The sequence below is a fragment of the Pseudopodoces humilis genome, chromosome 15, assembly GCF_049639895.1.
Source record: "Pseudopodoces humilis isolate 2021_Gansu_Grassland_sample_001 chromosome 15, ASM4963989v1, whole genome shotgun sequence".
Taxonomy (NCBI): domain Eukaryota; kingdom Metazoa; phylum Chordata; class Aves; order Passeriformes; family Paridae; genus Pseudopodoces; species Pseudopodoces humilis.
This window is the reverse complement of record NC_142214.1, coordinates 7,972,731-7,988,350: the sequence shown is the minus strand read 5'-3', so window position 1 is coordinate 7,988,350 and position 15,620 is coordinate 7,972,731. Positions and strand designations below refer to the sequence as shown.

At 37.1% G+C, this 15,620-nt stretch overlaps 1 protein-coding gene across 6 annotated transcripts in view; it reads left to right on the top strand.

Moving 5' to 3' along the window:
• KLHL13 (kelch like family member 13) overlaps positions 1 to 15,620 on the top strand; it is a 76,585-nt gene that overhangs the window by 48,755 nt on the left and 12,210 nt on the right. For all 6 annotated transcript variants that reach the window (XM_014255332.2, XM_088062602.1, XM_014255335.2 and 3 more), the window contains 3 exons: positions 8,220 to 8,361; positions 9,578 to 9,710; positions 9,965 to 10,161. In XM_014255332.2, the coding sequence (XP_014110807.1) occupies positions 8,220 to 8,361; positions 9,578 to 9,710; positions 9,965 to 10,161 (472 nt within the window). The remainder of the gene's footprint in view (positions 1 to 8,219; positions 8,362 to 9,577; positions 9,711 to 9,964; positions 10,162 to 15,620) is intronic.

The window sequence follows — 15,620 nt, the reverse complement described above, 5'->3', positions numbered from 1 at the left end:
TTCCAAATGGTAATAATGGGAATTGTAGTGTAATAATGTGTAGCTATCACACTGAAGAGGAAGTGCACATCTATATTATTGCTGTAATATTTTGTCCAGTGATGAGTAAGATTGTACCAATGTCTAAATTGCAAAAAATGTGTTTTTTCATGGGATGAACAAGCCACATGCCCCTCTTATCTGGCATGCATGGATCTAAATGTTTTATCACATAAGGGAAAAATATTTTAAAATTGAAAGTAATTAATGCCCCTCTACATCCTCTCTGGCAGTCTGCAATAAAGGAATGCTAAAACATCTGTGGGATGTGACGGAGCAAGAGGAATGATAGATAAGAACCCAAACCCTAACGTCAGAATCTTACTGACCTTTAAGAGATCAGAATTATTCTATTCTATAGAGAAAAACCCTCTAACACTCTTAAAAGGCTTTGTTTGTAATTTGGTTACAGGAATACAGTGGGATGTATGTTCCATGACCAAATATTGAATGTGCAGGTGTCTCCTTAGACTTAGTTTTGTCTCTAAGGAGCAATTCTGTTAACTAATTTCTGTGTGTGAAAACTAAGGACACATGTGGTACAACTGTAATCTGCTGGTGCATGCAGAATGGGTTTTGTGAGTGTTTTGTAATACACAGGAAGTATTAAGCTGCCTAGCCAAAATTCTTGTTTAACTCTTGAGTACTTAAGACCAAATATAAAGAGCAGAAAATAGGTGCAGTGTTAGTCCAGCCTAAACTGTGAAACCTCTGACTATTCTATTTTAGCTTTTTCAACATTAAGGGAATAAAATAGTTCTCCTTATGTAGAAAAGGTAAAAAAATGTGTATTTCCTTTGCTTTTTCTGTTTCTAATAGTAGAAATCAATAGACAAACACCAATTTTGCAAAAAGTCATTAGTGAACTGTCTCTAAATCAGCATCATTAAACAATGCGAGTCCGCAAATTTAAGCTACGAATGACTCAATGAATGCAAACCCTTTGTCAAGCAGATAAATGTGGTTGTGATACTAAGGCTCCCAGAGAGATTAAATGCTGTTAGGAACAAAAGCTTTATTGCACTGACTGAGCCAAATATTGCTTTGTTTCTGTGGAAAACAAATTTGAATTAACCAGCGGGCTGTAATTATGCTGCAAACAGCTTGAGACCCGTGATCGTTTAGTTGTTTAAGAAGGGATTTTGAAGAGAATGTTTTCTGTGTGCATATTCTTGGGAAATCATACCAAAACAGTTGATGTTGCTCAGTCCTCTTCTGATGGCTTTGGTCACAGTGTGGTCTTACCAGAAAGTGATGCAAAGAGGTTTAAGTGATGTTGGGAGTGTCTTTGTTTCTGTGTTCTCCTAATTTCCATTGAGATCCACTGGAGCTGGGAACAGCGACAATGTCTTTGATCACCCGAGTATTTGTAGTAGCTCTTATCATTTCTGTTGATGTGGGCTTGTGTGCTTGGACACAATATGGTGATTGTATGTTGAAGTCTAAAGAGACTTGACTGTACCAAAAAAAACCAAAAGGGGAAAAAAGAATGGAAAGGTTAAGGCTTGACATTTAAATACCAGTCTCCAAAACTTTGCTTCTAGAAATAGCTTCAGTTGGTTACCTGGAGCCTGACTGTGGTCAAGCACGTGTCATTGTCCGTGTCCTTCAAGGGAGGTTGTGGTTGTTGTTCCCCTTGCTGCCTTTGGGGATGGTGCTGGCAGAGCTGCTCAGGCTACGTTGCTTCTGTACTGTCTTTGCCTTCACCTTCCTCAGCTGGTCACTGCAATGAGCATCTTGTGCTGTGTGTCAGAACAGCAGGTAAAGCTGCTGCACTGCCTGCCTCTGTCCATCAGCGTGTGCTCACAATCTTCGTCCTTCTCTGCTGGTCTTGGGGAACTTGCAAGTCCTGTATCCTCATCTCCTGCTTGCCTTGGCCAGAGCCTTGTAAAAGTAAAAACCCACTTCTCACTGCTTTGGTCTATTATATAGAGCCTGTTTTTATGTTCCCCTTTTACAGAACACCTTCAGTTTTGAGGAAAGGTGGAAAATGGGACATCTATTTGCTTTTTAATTTAAGAAACGTAGATTTTACTTTGTGCCTTCCTCCTGGAGTGGAGGTTTAGAAGAGCTCAGTATGAAGTTACTAAGCAAATATTTTTAAATGTTCTGCTGTTACTGCTGCCTTTCTAATGTATGAAAAAGATCAGGTGTAAAAAGTGAAATAATAAAATACAAACATCAGAGCATTGTCCAAAGTGAGCAGAATTCGGCTCTAGCTGCTGAGGCTGTTTTAGGAGATTTACAATTGTTACAGTGCTATGATAATTCCCTTGAGGCAGAAGGTTTGTAAACTTCTGGTTGTGGTGGCCCCTTTCAAGTGAATTTAAACAGCATTTTAAAGAAATTCAGTGGCCTGACAAATACCAGGTGATTTTAGTTTCAGTGGCAGCCTCAAGTTCATCTAATAAAAACATGGGGTTTAAGCTGTTCAATAGAAACAGTGACATCTGAAGCCAATAGTGTAGGACAACTGGTCATAGTGATAAAGGAAAAAAAGGCACAATTCCCAGTCCTAGTGCACTGTGTGTCACAGAGGTGATCCATGCGAAGCAATTTAGGACCTACCTTCCAGTGTTGCTCCTGTGTTTGTGCTGCATTTGGCTCTTAAGCAGTGTCAGTTCCTGTGTGCCCCAAAGCAAGAACTGAAGTTCCTCTGTAGAGAGGAGTTAACTTGCTATGTCAACCTGTTGGAACAAAAATGACCTTTTCTCTTTCTTTTCTCTGCTAGCTGGAATCATGTATCTGTTTTAAAATAGGAACTTGCATTTCCTATAGGTTTTTTTTGTAATAAGGAATCATTAGCAGTTGATAAAACTGATTAGTTTTACTGGGTTGCTGATACCATAAAAGAATTAAATTAGAAATTCTTGATAAAAAGTAGTAATAAAAGGAAGAGATGTTATTTTAGGGGAGGACAAGTATAAAAGTAACTTCTTTGCCTGAATAAAGGATTTCCTGAAATTGTATGAGTAGGAGATATAGAATGGAAATGTGAAACACCATGATTGCATAATTTTTTCATCTACATGATATTGATATTTGAATTTCTTAAAGAAAATCTCATAATATTTTTAATACAATGCTGCCATATCAGTTCTGCTTACTGAGCTCCAACGTGGCCAGGTGCTTTGTTGGGAAATTCCTAAATTCATTACTCATGAAGTTAGAGTATCTGTTCCTAATGAGAAGATAGCAATATGGTCAATAATTTATTTTTTTTTTTTGGAGACTAAGATTACTAAAATACTCTTTGGCAGATTATGCATACAAAGTAAAAAATTATTGTATTTTTAATAACAAATGAAAATTTCTTTGTAATTCACTGACCTTTTAATTAATAGGTTTATTAGCAAATTACATGTGTAGGTGCATGCATAGGATAGTCCTGGAATGTACCAGGGTTTTTTTGGATAGGTCATAAAATCATAAAGATTTGGCCATAATAAATATATAAGTATATTTATAAAAAATATGAATAACCTACTATGAAATTGAAATCTCTGTCCTTGTTACCTGATAAAAACCAGTCCTGGCACATGCCAGGAGTGATTGCATCAGAAACCATTTTACCAGTGACCAGAACACTTGTGGTCATGGGTCACTGAATAGTAATTTGACAGAGAAAAGAAGGTTATAGTCCTTTCAAAAATGAGGTATTGAGCTTTGCCAAATTAAGAACTCACTCTCTGGCCAATCTGGCTTTGGCAAAGCTTTTACTGAGTTATGTAAAGACTGGGTTTTAAATAAATTGGAGAACATGCACTCTAAAATATCTGTAACTGTAGGCTGATCTCCTTACTTTGTCTTCAAAGAGTCTCTACAATAGTCTGAGAGACAGATGAATAGATTACTGATGGAAATGAACAAATCCTTAATATTCTTGGTTGCCTTGTTTCTGTTGCATCAGAATAAACTTGACTGTTTCTGAAGAAAACATCATAACAGAATATTGGTTTATTTCATTTGTGCCATTAAGCTTTACAAAATGGCAACTCCATGATTTGGGTATTCTAGTTGAGAATAAAATCTGTCACAGTTTTCACAGATCTTATCATGGGTCACCTGGATGCCTCTGAACTGTTTCAACAGCTTAATATTTGTTAAGTGGTTTAGAAAGCAATTTGCCTCTGTGAATCATGTTGTAACTCCAGCCAGTGAAATCTGTCAGTATTTGCTGGAAAGTTAAAGCACATTAATATCCATATAATGAACACTCCATATTTCATCACTACAAAAATAACAGTTGGAAGTACTTGGAGTCATGAGAAAAGCACATTTGGTTACAGCCTGTAGGAAAAAACTGTGCTGTACTTGAAAGAATCAACATGCGGTTAGAAAGAAAATTCTGATTCAACCTACTTTGTGATAGCAGCTAATTAACCTCTGGCACCTTTCTCTGAACTGCAAGCCACTGCTTCCCAGAGGTCACAGAAAGTCAGGCATCTCCTCTGCCTTCCTTTTGTAGTGTTAATATTCATTTCACGTTCAACTCCAACGTTCCCTTCTCCTTACTGCTATGATGTTCAACCCTCTCCAGATCCAAGTGTGTGGTGAAGGTGGTTTTAACATCCATGTTTGGAGCAGCTTGTTGTGAATTCTCACTACATGTTGCTGTAGTTTTAACTTCTTTTAACTTTTGTTTCCTAACTTCTTTAAACTCTGGTTAAAAATGGTACTGCTGCACTTCTTGTTTAATGATTTCTATTGATCAGAACAATAGAATTAATTAGAAAGTGAATTAACTTTCTCCTTTGGTAGTATGCTTAATTGTGATATACTGTACTTAAAAAAAAAAAAATCAATATGTTTACATTCATTACTATTGTGTTAATGATAGTGCTTAGTAGACCTATGTTAATAAATGTAAATAATGCCTTTGGTAAGTGTCCAGACAAGACAGACGTACTTACTGTGGTTTTGTTGGGAAGTCAGTTGGACATTCAGCACATTTCCCATCTGTTCTGGGTGTGAATGGCAGAGTTATTTCTGAATCTTAATGTTACAGCCCCTGCAACAGAAGCTACATTCTGAATGCTTTAAGATTTTGTTGCAGGGTATGTGATGTAATGCTTGGGTTCTGCTCCTTGTGTATTGCTCTTAACACAGAGCTTAAGCGCTGTTGCAGTTTCAGTTTGTCTCAAAGACGGGTTCTTTGTGCAGTGTGGAGATGAATGCTGAGCTGCTACAAAGCCAGTAACAAAGGCATAACTTGTGGTGGCTCTGGGAGTGCTCTTTCCCTCTTGGTGAATGTCACGGGGCTGGAATTCAGGGGATCAGGGACTTATTGTCAGGTGTTATTGCTGACTTGCTTTGGAACTTCTGCCAAACCCAGCTCCTGAATGTCACTTTCTGCAGAAGGGAGAGGGTGCTCAGCCCTCCAGAACTGCTAAGCTATAGGTTAGAAAGGTGGTGTATTTAACAACAGCAAATCAAACAAAAATACCCAAGTCCCCACACAGAAAAGAACCCACATCACATTTTTTTTTGTCATAGTTGTTTAGATATAAACTGAAACCTGTATAAGATTAATATAATCTGCTTGTCTTTATTCACATGGAATCATATGCAGCCAAGTTAATGTTTAGGACTAGAATTGTAACAGTTATACTTTGATAAATTTTTATAGTGTGGAATTTGCAGTTTTTAATGCCTCTTTCACACGTGCAAGTTTCTGTTCCTACATAACAGCAAATGTGGAAGAGAAATAGTGGAAATCTTCTCTGCAGAGGAGCTTCAGGTGGTGAACTGCTGAGCTTATGTGTGTGATAAAGAGAACTAATCATTATATATTGAAAGTCAGGTAGAGAAAATAACTGCTTATAGCCATACCAGGCATGTTGAATGTCTACTTTTAGGTATTGCAAGTATTTTAAAATGTATTTTATCCTTTCTGTTGACTGTGCAGTTTTAACAAGGCATTGTGTTCTATAGAGGATGCCCTGTAGAGAACAGAGCTATGGGAAGTTGTGTGTCATGTTCTGAAAAAACGCTTCCATTATCCCAGCCGTTCTTGGAATAAATGAATCATGCTCAAGGTCTTTGCCTTCATTTGTAAAACTTATGAATTATACTGTCTGTCAGGAAGTCAAGTAGTGATGTGGCAAACATGGTAAAAAGCCCACTCCAAACAGCCAAGAAGGTTGGTTTACTTGTCTGTTTCTTTTTGTACTGATTTTAAATTATGTGTTCACTTTCTATTTTCTTCCGAGTTTAGAGAAACTATTTTAAATATTCCTTCATGTAACATCTATCTGATCTGACATTTTGGGAAGATGCTTCAAGAGCAAAGAGTCATATTCATGTTTGTTGAATCTGTTGTTCTTCACACCCACGCTTGCAAGTCTCCTCACATTATTTTGTATTTCTTCTTAGAAAGACATACACGGATTTAGAGACTGTCCTTCGAAATTATATAAGACTCTTGCCTCCATGCAATTCTATGAAAACTAAAATAAACAAAACCTACCAAACCCAAAACACCCTAGAACTGAGTGAACAAAAATATTTTAGGTCGTAAGCCAGCAACTGCTTGCAGCTCTGTTGCATAGTTGTATTTGTTGGGTGTAGATATAGTCTGGAGAGCCCTTTTCTAAGGTATACCCTGTAAACTTTGTTCAAATGACTCTGGATTTGTTTTCTAAAATAGAGATAATTGTGTTTCAAAAATAGCACAAATCTTGCATGCTGCAGTTCATCCACATTAGTTTATTCAGCTGAATGCATTAGAAGTCACAGCTGTTTGGATGTACCCTTGTTCCTGCAATGTTATGTCTGTGTGCCTAAAATCTCACTGTTTCAAACCCATGTACACTGTTGAACGGTGAATTTGTTTTGAATACGTTTTCCTAGCTGACCTCTTGTACTCATGGCTTTGAAGGAGGCACATCGATGCTATGAGGGTAATATGTGAGTTTCAGAAAGTGCTCTACATGGTCTTTGTACCCAAAAAAGGTGGGGGTAAATATTTTTTAAAAAAAGGAAATTGTGAAAATTATTTTTTCCCCACAAAATCCAAATTTGTCTTTACATATCGTTACATGTAAATATATATATATCATAATCAAATTTGGGGAAAAGGAGGACTCTTTCAGCGCATTCTTGTTACTTAAAAGTAATTTCTGAAACTAGCTTGGAGGCCAGTGTTTTAACCTGCATGTGTGAAATTTGGAAAACTTTTTGGAGCTGAAATTTGCAGCAGTTATGTAAAACAGCTATAAACCTTTTTTGAGATAGGGAGTCTTGATTAACAATGGAGATGCCCTCTTCTGTGGATTAGCAGCTTATGTTTGCAAATTAAAATTGCAATTAAAATTAAAATTAAAATTCATTGTTCCTCTATACAGGCTCATAGGTAGCACATTAGATCACAGAAATCACAGAAAGTAGTTGTTTTTAATATTTCTGTAGGAGAATTTTATTAACATTGCATAATAATTACAGGTCAGCATAGTTAGGCTCTCAGATGTAATCTAATTTACATCTCAAGATTAAAATATTAGGCTAATAATACTGCAGTAATTCTTTAACAATTCTACCTAAAAGTAGCTTGTCCTGTCAAATTTGGACAGTAATTGTTGGAATCAAATCTTAAATTAAAATAATGAAGTGTTTGCCTGCACAGTAGCAGAATCCTGGATATCATAACCAAAGGAATTCTAATTGTGTGTTTCTAAAAGCAGTTTAAAACTGCAGCTTGAAACTCCGTGGTGTATATTTTCTGTTAGGAATAGTCGTGCCTGAATGAGGTAATGCAAGCTGTAAGAATGAACATACTTTAATACTGCACTTAGGGTTCCAGTGTTTCACCAGTTTGCCAAGGAAAAGCTAAGATGCTTGGTTTTGGAAACCAGATGGAACCTCTACAAGCATCCTAAAATACTGGCGAATAGAAATAACACAGTATGCAAGTTTCTGAATCTGGGAGCTGGGGATGGAAGGGAAAGGAAAAACTTACTAGCCAAAAAGTAGTTAGGCCTTTTTGGAGACCCTAAACGCTTCACTTTCTTGAATTAGCTGAAGGGAGCCACTAAGGACTGATTCTGTTGCCTGCTGATGTTTTTTTCCCTGTAGCCTCTGTGCTGTTACATTTCATCCCAGGAGACTGTGGGTTTAGAACAAAAGATCACTGAATAAAAAAGGAGTTTGGTCTTAAGGTTTCTCTGTTCCAATTTCCTTAGATCACTGGTGGAAGAGGAGGATCCTCATATGAAAGTATCTCTTGGTAGCAGCGATATGGGCGTCTCTGCCCATCTGCAGTCTTCGAAGACAGGAACCACAAGATTTTTCACCAGCAATACTCACAGTTCTGTGGTATTACAGGTAATTAAATATCCTCATGCCTGTATTGACCTGTACTGAGAATTTTGGCTGCTCTAAACAATATGTCCACTCAATAGATTTTATTAGTCTGGTAATTCCTATAAAGCCCCAAAAACTCTCATGTTCTTGTGCTGCCAATGCCCACAAGCAAGCACTTGCTTGGGACTTATTTTCCTGTGAGATAGAGGTTCAAGTTTTAGCAGCAGCTTGGGAAAAAAAACAAAACCCTGGCCTTTTTCTGGGGTCATATCCCAGTCCACTCTCAAGGTCTAAGAGGTAATAATATTTAAACCCTGATGTGACAGCTGTATCAAAGCAGCACACTTAAATATCATTATTTAATTAAGGCATGTCCCTAAGGTGGCAGAGCCCTACCAGGTTTGGTGTAATGCCCTGTGCTGGGTCTGATTGTGGCACTATTGTGTGGTAGAACATCTACAGAGACAATATTTGCATTCTTGCTAGTATTAGAAAAATACCATTTTGAAGGAAAATGTTTAATGTTTGAACTTCTGTTCCACAGCCTTCAGAATGAAGGAGGAGAGTATTTCATCCATCCTCAAGTATCCACAACTGGGTACATCTTTGGAGGAAATCTTGCTCTAGGATGCTGCTGTAGATGACTTTATTATTACAGTTACAGGTTTTAAGTAATTCAGAGGAGATCAGATGTATAATGGGAGCTTCCTTTGGAATTTTTAGCATGTCAGCTTTGGTAACAAATTTTATAATCATAGAACCAGGTAACAGCTTTCAGGACACAGACTTTTGTAGCCTGTTAGGTTGCAAGCCCCTTAAATTGCTGTGGAACAGAATTATATATAGGATGCATATGTGATCAAAAGGGGTAGGTCCAAAAAAGATAGCAGTCACTTCCTGAAGCAACTGCTATTGTGAAAGCTTACAAAAGAAACTTCTTCCAGAAAATAACTTAACTATTTAAATAAAAATACTTTCTAAGGCCCGGTGTACTTTGCATTCATCAGCTGTATCTGGAAAATAAGGATTATTCTGCTTGTTTTCAATGAATAATAATCATTGAATATATTACAGATAATGGTTTTGAGATGACAAATTATTTCTTCGTCACTTTTTTGGACCTACAGTACACATGTACATACATAAGAGTAAATGAATATTTACATAAGGGAAATGAAAGAGATTCCTGCTCTGCTCCCAAATCAAAGGGATGCTTTGCATTGTGCTTTTTCTGCAGGGTTTTGACCAGCTGCGAGTGGAAGGCTTGCTCTGTGATGTGACGCTCGTTCCTGGAGATGGTGATGAGGTGTTTCCCGTCCACAGAGCAATGATGGCTTCTGCAAGTGATTACTTCAAGGCCATGTTCACAGGTGGTGTTTTTGTTAAAGCCATGTACTGCTGTCTGCAAACTGCCCTCATTCAGACACTCAGACACAAGTTCAGTGCTGTGTATGAGTCAGTCCAGGATTGCAAACAACACTGTGGACTAAACATCTCTCTTTACTTTTGCATGTGGGGTTTTAAAATTAAATTTTAAAATTGTATTTGAATTATCTCTAAATTTATGAAATAATTTCAACCCCATTAAAATGATCATATACATTTGCCTGCATGTCTGTTTCAGGAGGAATGAAGGAACAAGATTTAATGTGCATTAAGCTTCATGGTGTGAACAAAATAGGCCTAAAGAAGATCATTGATTTCATCTACACTGCAAAACTTTCCCTTAACATGGACAACCTTCAGGACACTCTGGAAGCTGCCAGTTTTTTGCAGATTTTACCCGTTTTGGACTTCTGTAAAGTATTTCTTATCTCTGGGGTAAGATTATTTGTTTCCCATTTACAATGTTTAAGGCCTTGGCATGTAGTTTTGTTTTTATTTCTGTAATGACACTGTCTTACATAATAGTCCAAGTTATGTCTAAAACTCGCTATTATTCATATTTAGATTCACAGAGGCCAAATTTGCTTTATAGTTTCCTTGAAAAACTTGGTTTTTTTCCAACTATTATGTGCAGTATGAGTTTGACAGAAGAGTTTTACCACATTAAAATTCTTCCCTTATATGGAAGGGAAGAATTGTTGATGTTTCAGGGTCTCCCTGCATGACTGCACTCACTTTGGCATTATTCTGCTTGCTGCATTCACTAGGTGTGCTTCAGTTGCATTCACTCTGTTCCTGTAGTTACAGCCCTTCCATCTCAAAGGGGGTGCACTCACCTGTTTTCTGACTCAAACACAGTATAAAAGCATCACTCAGGATCCCTCAGCACCTTTCCTTGCCCTGCTGTCCTGCCAGCAGTGAGGAGCACCTGCTCTGTGGGGCTGTAGAACAGCAGTGGTGCGAGAGCTGGGCTGTCACAGCAGTTCTGCCTGGACAGACACTCTGCAGTTATCTTTAATGTTTCCTGGAGGTTTTCTAATGTTGATGATAAATGCTTGCATACCTCACTAGAACTCTGACTTTAACAGGGACACTGGTGTGTTCCACGTGAGTTACAAAATTATTTAGAATTATTCAGCTTTTCAGTTCTGTAATGAGAAATAAAGAAGCAAGTATTCCTATTGCTCTGCAGAGTACAGGCCTAGAAATGTGACCTCCCTAACTGAAAATTTATGCAAACCAGAGAACTCCAAGCTGGTAATAACAGCAATCTGTTTCATACGATATGTTAAGAGATATTTAGGCTTGATAATGCCATTTTGCTTTTAATTTGGAAATATTTTCTAACTGACCAGTCATCTGATCATGTTGTGATAATGTTTCATTCAGCTTAATAGTCTGCAGCCCTACCCCATCTATTTTATGTTGCTCAGTGTTTTTTTAAACATCCAAACTGATGCCTCTCCAGGTTTGACATTACTGTAAATACCAACTTGGAGAAAGGTCTTGGTGCTGTTTTGAATCAGGTACTTGAAAAGGGCTCTGAGGGGAGCTGAGCCCTGGGGACACCGTGTTGCCCTTTCCCCTTTCTGGGTAGGGCAGCTGCTTGTTTATTTTGCTTTGTTAGGAAAAGAATTTTTTTCATATTAAATCATGTTATTTCAAATGCTCATTATCTGAAAATGTGCTCACTTGTGATGTTGACTCAGTCACTGGTTTTGTTCAAATAACAAATATCTTGTTTGATACTGCATTTTCAAAGAATAAGGAAGATTTTATTAATTCTTTTAATTTTATTGGGTTTTTTTTCAGGAAGACTTTAATTTAGAGTGATATCGAAGGGGACATAATCTCATTCATGGTATAGCTGTAGAGGAAGTACAAAATTGAGGTTTTTCTGTTAGCCTAGTTATCATCTTAGCATTCTTATATAAAGAATTTTTGAGTGACTTCTAAATTTGTTGAACCAGGAGTTGGTGAGCAAATGAGCTTCTATTTGAAGGAGCATTTCTGTAATTTAGATGAATATTCTGAGCAAGTATTGAGCTTACTTCTACTGAAGTTAACTGGCTTGAGAGCTAAGGTAACCATTCCCAGACAAATGCTTAATTGTCTTTGAATTATCTGGGGATTCCATTATTAAAGAGATTATAGAAGCCAGTTTATGTAAGGCATAATGTAATTGTGTACTTTATAAGAGGGTATTGGAAATATTTACAAAGAAAACCCGAAGCTCAAGGTAACAGCTTAATTTGTGTAACAAAAATAATGAGACCTTCAAAGAATACTATCTGTTGTAGGTGACTTGAAAGTTTTTGTATTTGCTCTACATTTACACCCCTCCTGTCAAGTAGCCCATTGCTCTGATTATCTTTGCTCTGCAACCAAACAGACTCTGAGAAACAATGGAATACTTCCTGAGATGTTTTCAGTCTTAATATTGGTTTTAAATAATTATAGCTGTACAATAGACTGGGACCACTCTCATGTTCACATCTAACTGAAGTGTAATGTAATTAAAAATCATAAAAATGCTGTGGAAATGTTTTCAGAGTAGTGAGTTCTAGACACAACACAGATTTTGCAAAAGTAGCATTATTGTACAAAATGGAGAAAGATGAGAAACTTACCCAAGTGAATTACAGCACTTAGGAAAATCACAGGGTAATGAGAGAAAGGGTTCTTGCACTGTAAATAAAGAAACATTCCCGAACATTGAAAATTAACGTCTTGGATGTACCTGCAAAAAAAATTTATTCCTTCTATAATTTGGTGCTTTGTTTTTGTAACTACTAGGAAATAGTCAAATATTGAGGGCTTAATACTTGGAATTGTGTCTTGTCAAAAGAACTTGGTTATCTGATGATGCAGCAAGTTAATCTGTTTTGTGGGAGTGTGGGATTTAACCCAGCTCTGACAGCCATCAGAAATATGAATTTGCACTGTAGGAGTACAATGGATTCTGTTTTCTGAGCTGGTCATGTTTCTGTTTTTTTCTGGGATTCTGTCAATGGGACCCCACATGAAAATTGAGGGTTTCAGGGGTGTGTTTGCTCTTTTACACTTGGACCCTTTGATGTGCTGCATTGAGTGCTTCAGTGTCTCTGAAACAAAACAAAGTGAGGTACCCAATGTTTTTGTGCTCCTGGGTTTGAGGGCTTGATTTTTTTGTGCATGTTCATTTTCCTGAGCTGTTCTCCAAGGCTCCCATACTCACAATCATTTTGCTGTGTCCAGTTTTGTAGTATTTTAGTCAGTTAAGTTTGTATGAGAGCTTGGGAAGTGATTGCTTCAAAATTTCAAAGAATTAAGTGAACTGATTTCTCAAGAAAGTACTTTGGCTTTTGCTTTGGGTTTTTCAGGCTGTCATAACACGGTGCTGTGCTTGACCTTTCTTTTTTCAAAAGCTTTTTAGTATTTTCTGCAGCTTGTGCTTTGTAATGAGCAATTACAATGAGTAATGTGAGTGAGCAGCTCTGCTCAGTAGTCAAAGTCCATGTAAAATAGGATTTATTTAAATGAAATTCTCAGCTCCTTGTGGAGCTGCTTAGCTGTTTGAATGTTTATGGTTTTAGCTCTTTCCTTGTGAGTATTTTTAGCAGTTATGGGATACACTGTACAGTTGGTCTTATATTTTCACCTGATATTTCCATTCCTCCTGTTCACTACAGTGGGATTTCCACAGTATCAGTTCTGATTGACTTCCAGACAGAACCATAGCATAAGTCAAACTTGTAAAAAAACTAAAAATCCCCAATGTTTGGGTGACTCAAGTATTTATTTAAATAACATTATTGTTCTGAGCTCTGTCCAGTTTTGAATATTCAAGTAGAAGTAGCTATAGCACTTCTTTCCATGAAGGATATTTTTTGGCTCAGGATTTAAGAATTTCTAGAATATATATTTTTATGACTTTTAAGTCTTTGTAATATAATTTAACCTCATACATTATCTTAGAGCACAGTAAAGAGGGTAATAGTAATTTTGCAAGAAAAGTAACCTTTAAGACAATATTTAATATGGTGCCCTGATTTGAGGTGAGTGGTGGAATTTGTTAGTGAGTCAAACATAGTGCACGATTTCATAAGCATAATGGGAAATACTTGCAATCATATATGAGAAAAACAACCCTGAGTGCGATACAGTCCCAGAGGATTAATAAAGGCAGTATAAAGTAAATTTTCCGAGAATCAAGGGTTGACTGGAAACTGCTGATGTCATGTTTATCAGTCATTAGCAGTGAGTAATGTGTCAATAAATTTCTCAAATGTAAGAAGTCCAGGAATATGCTCAGTTGCATAGATTTACAGGGTAACATAATTATGGTAATACATAACTCGATGCACTCTGGGCACTTGATAAGTGGCATCCAGTCAGCAATAGCTCTAAATAATTCATTGCATCCTAAACATGTGCCAATGGTACAGAAACCTGTACAAAAACTGCAGGTTTTGCTTTGATCTTTTAAGTTCAAGCGTGCCTTTCCTGTATGCATTAATACCTGCCTGCCTACTTTGATGTGGAGGAAGTGCTACATCTCTCTAGTTTGGTGCCAGTTCATGTATTCCAAAGTGATTTTTAAGTATAATAACTACATAGCAAGAGTTAAGATTTGTGGTACACTGCAAGTCAGCTATTTGTTAAGGGGTGATTTTTCCATTGCTTTATTTTCTAATACAACTTGAAAAAAATTTTAGAAGTAAGAATATTTTTTTAAATTTAATTAATTTATGCTATGCTGCTATTTCCATTATGCAATTAATTTATGTAAATTAAAATACCTAAAAGGAAATGTACAGAAATTAGAATCATAGAATGGCCTGGGTCAGAAGGGACCTTAAAGATCATCCAAAGTTCCAAACCCCCTGCTGTGGACAGGAAGCTTCTGCTAGACCAGGCTGCTCAGAACCCCATCCAGCCTGGCCTTGAACACTTGATGGAGCAGCCACAGCTTCTCTGAGCTGACTCAAAACCAGTCAGGGAATATTTTATCGGCTGTTGCTAGTTGGTGTGATTATATTTTGATATAAACGATGAGGTCTGCCTTGTAATATAAAGATTATTTCTGTGCCTATAAAGCACAAATTCAGTTCATAATACAACTCCTGACAGTCTGCTGCACATTCATTTTATAGATAGGACCTGATTACAGGATTAGTAGGCATTTCAGGATGTGTGAATGAAGACTTTGGATGGCTGTAGATCTTAACTCTAGGGCAAGTTAGATCAGTTTCTAGTGAAACAAGAAAATCTCCTATTCCTGTACTCATTAGACATTTGAATTGTCTGGTATTAAAGGACAATGATCAGATTGAGTTATACAGCATTAAAATCTTCTAATCTCTGTCATGAACAGAAGGTCATTTGAAGGTTTTTGAATTCTTATGCTCCAGTTGGGTCATATCTTTATAATCTTTTTTAAAATAACTGTGAGATTTATAAGCTTAAATTCTTCTGGCATGACAAATGTAATGAGAATCACAAAGTTGTGGAAATGCTTGACACTGAGTAGGACTGACATGCAGAGAGACAAGAACAAGTGTAAACAAAGCTTGGATGGGAGTAAGGTTTGAATGTGAAAAAGTTGCAGTTCTCGACAAGAAGCATTTGAATCACTTGCTGGGCAGGTGTACCAGTTTCTGAAATGAGCTGACTGGCTTCACTGAAAACCCACTAGAAGTTGTGCCCCATGCCTGGTATGTTTCTTTCACCCTGTGCCTTGGATCCCAAGTGACCTTAGAAATTCAGGACTCAAAGGTATAAAAAGGTAGATGCAGCTACAGGGTAAAACAGATGATTACCAAGATACGGTCACTCGAGTACTGACTTAAATTAGGGTGTGATCCATACTGCTAAAGCATTTAATGAGCTGAGTATTTTTACAGGAAATCATC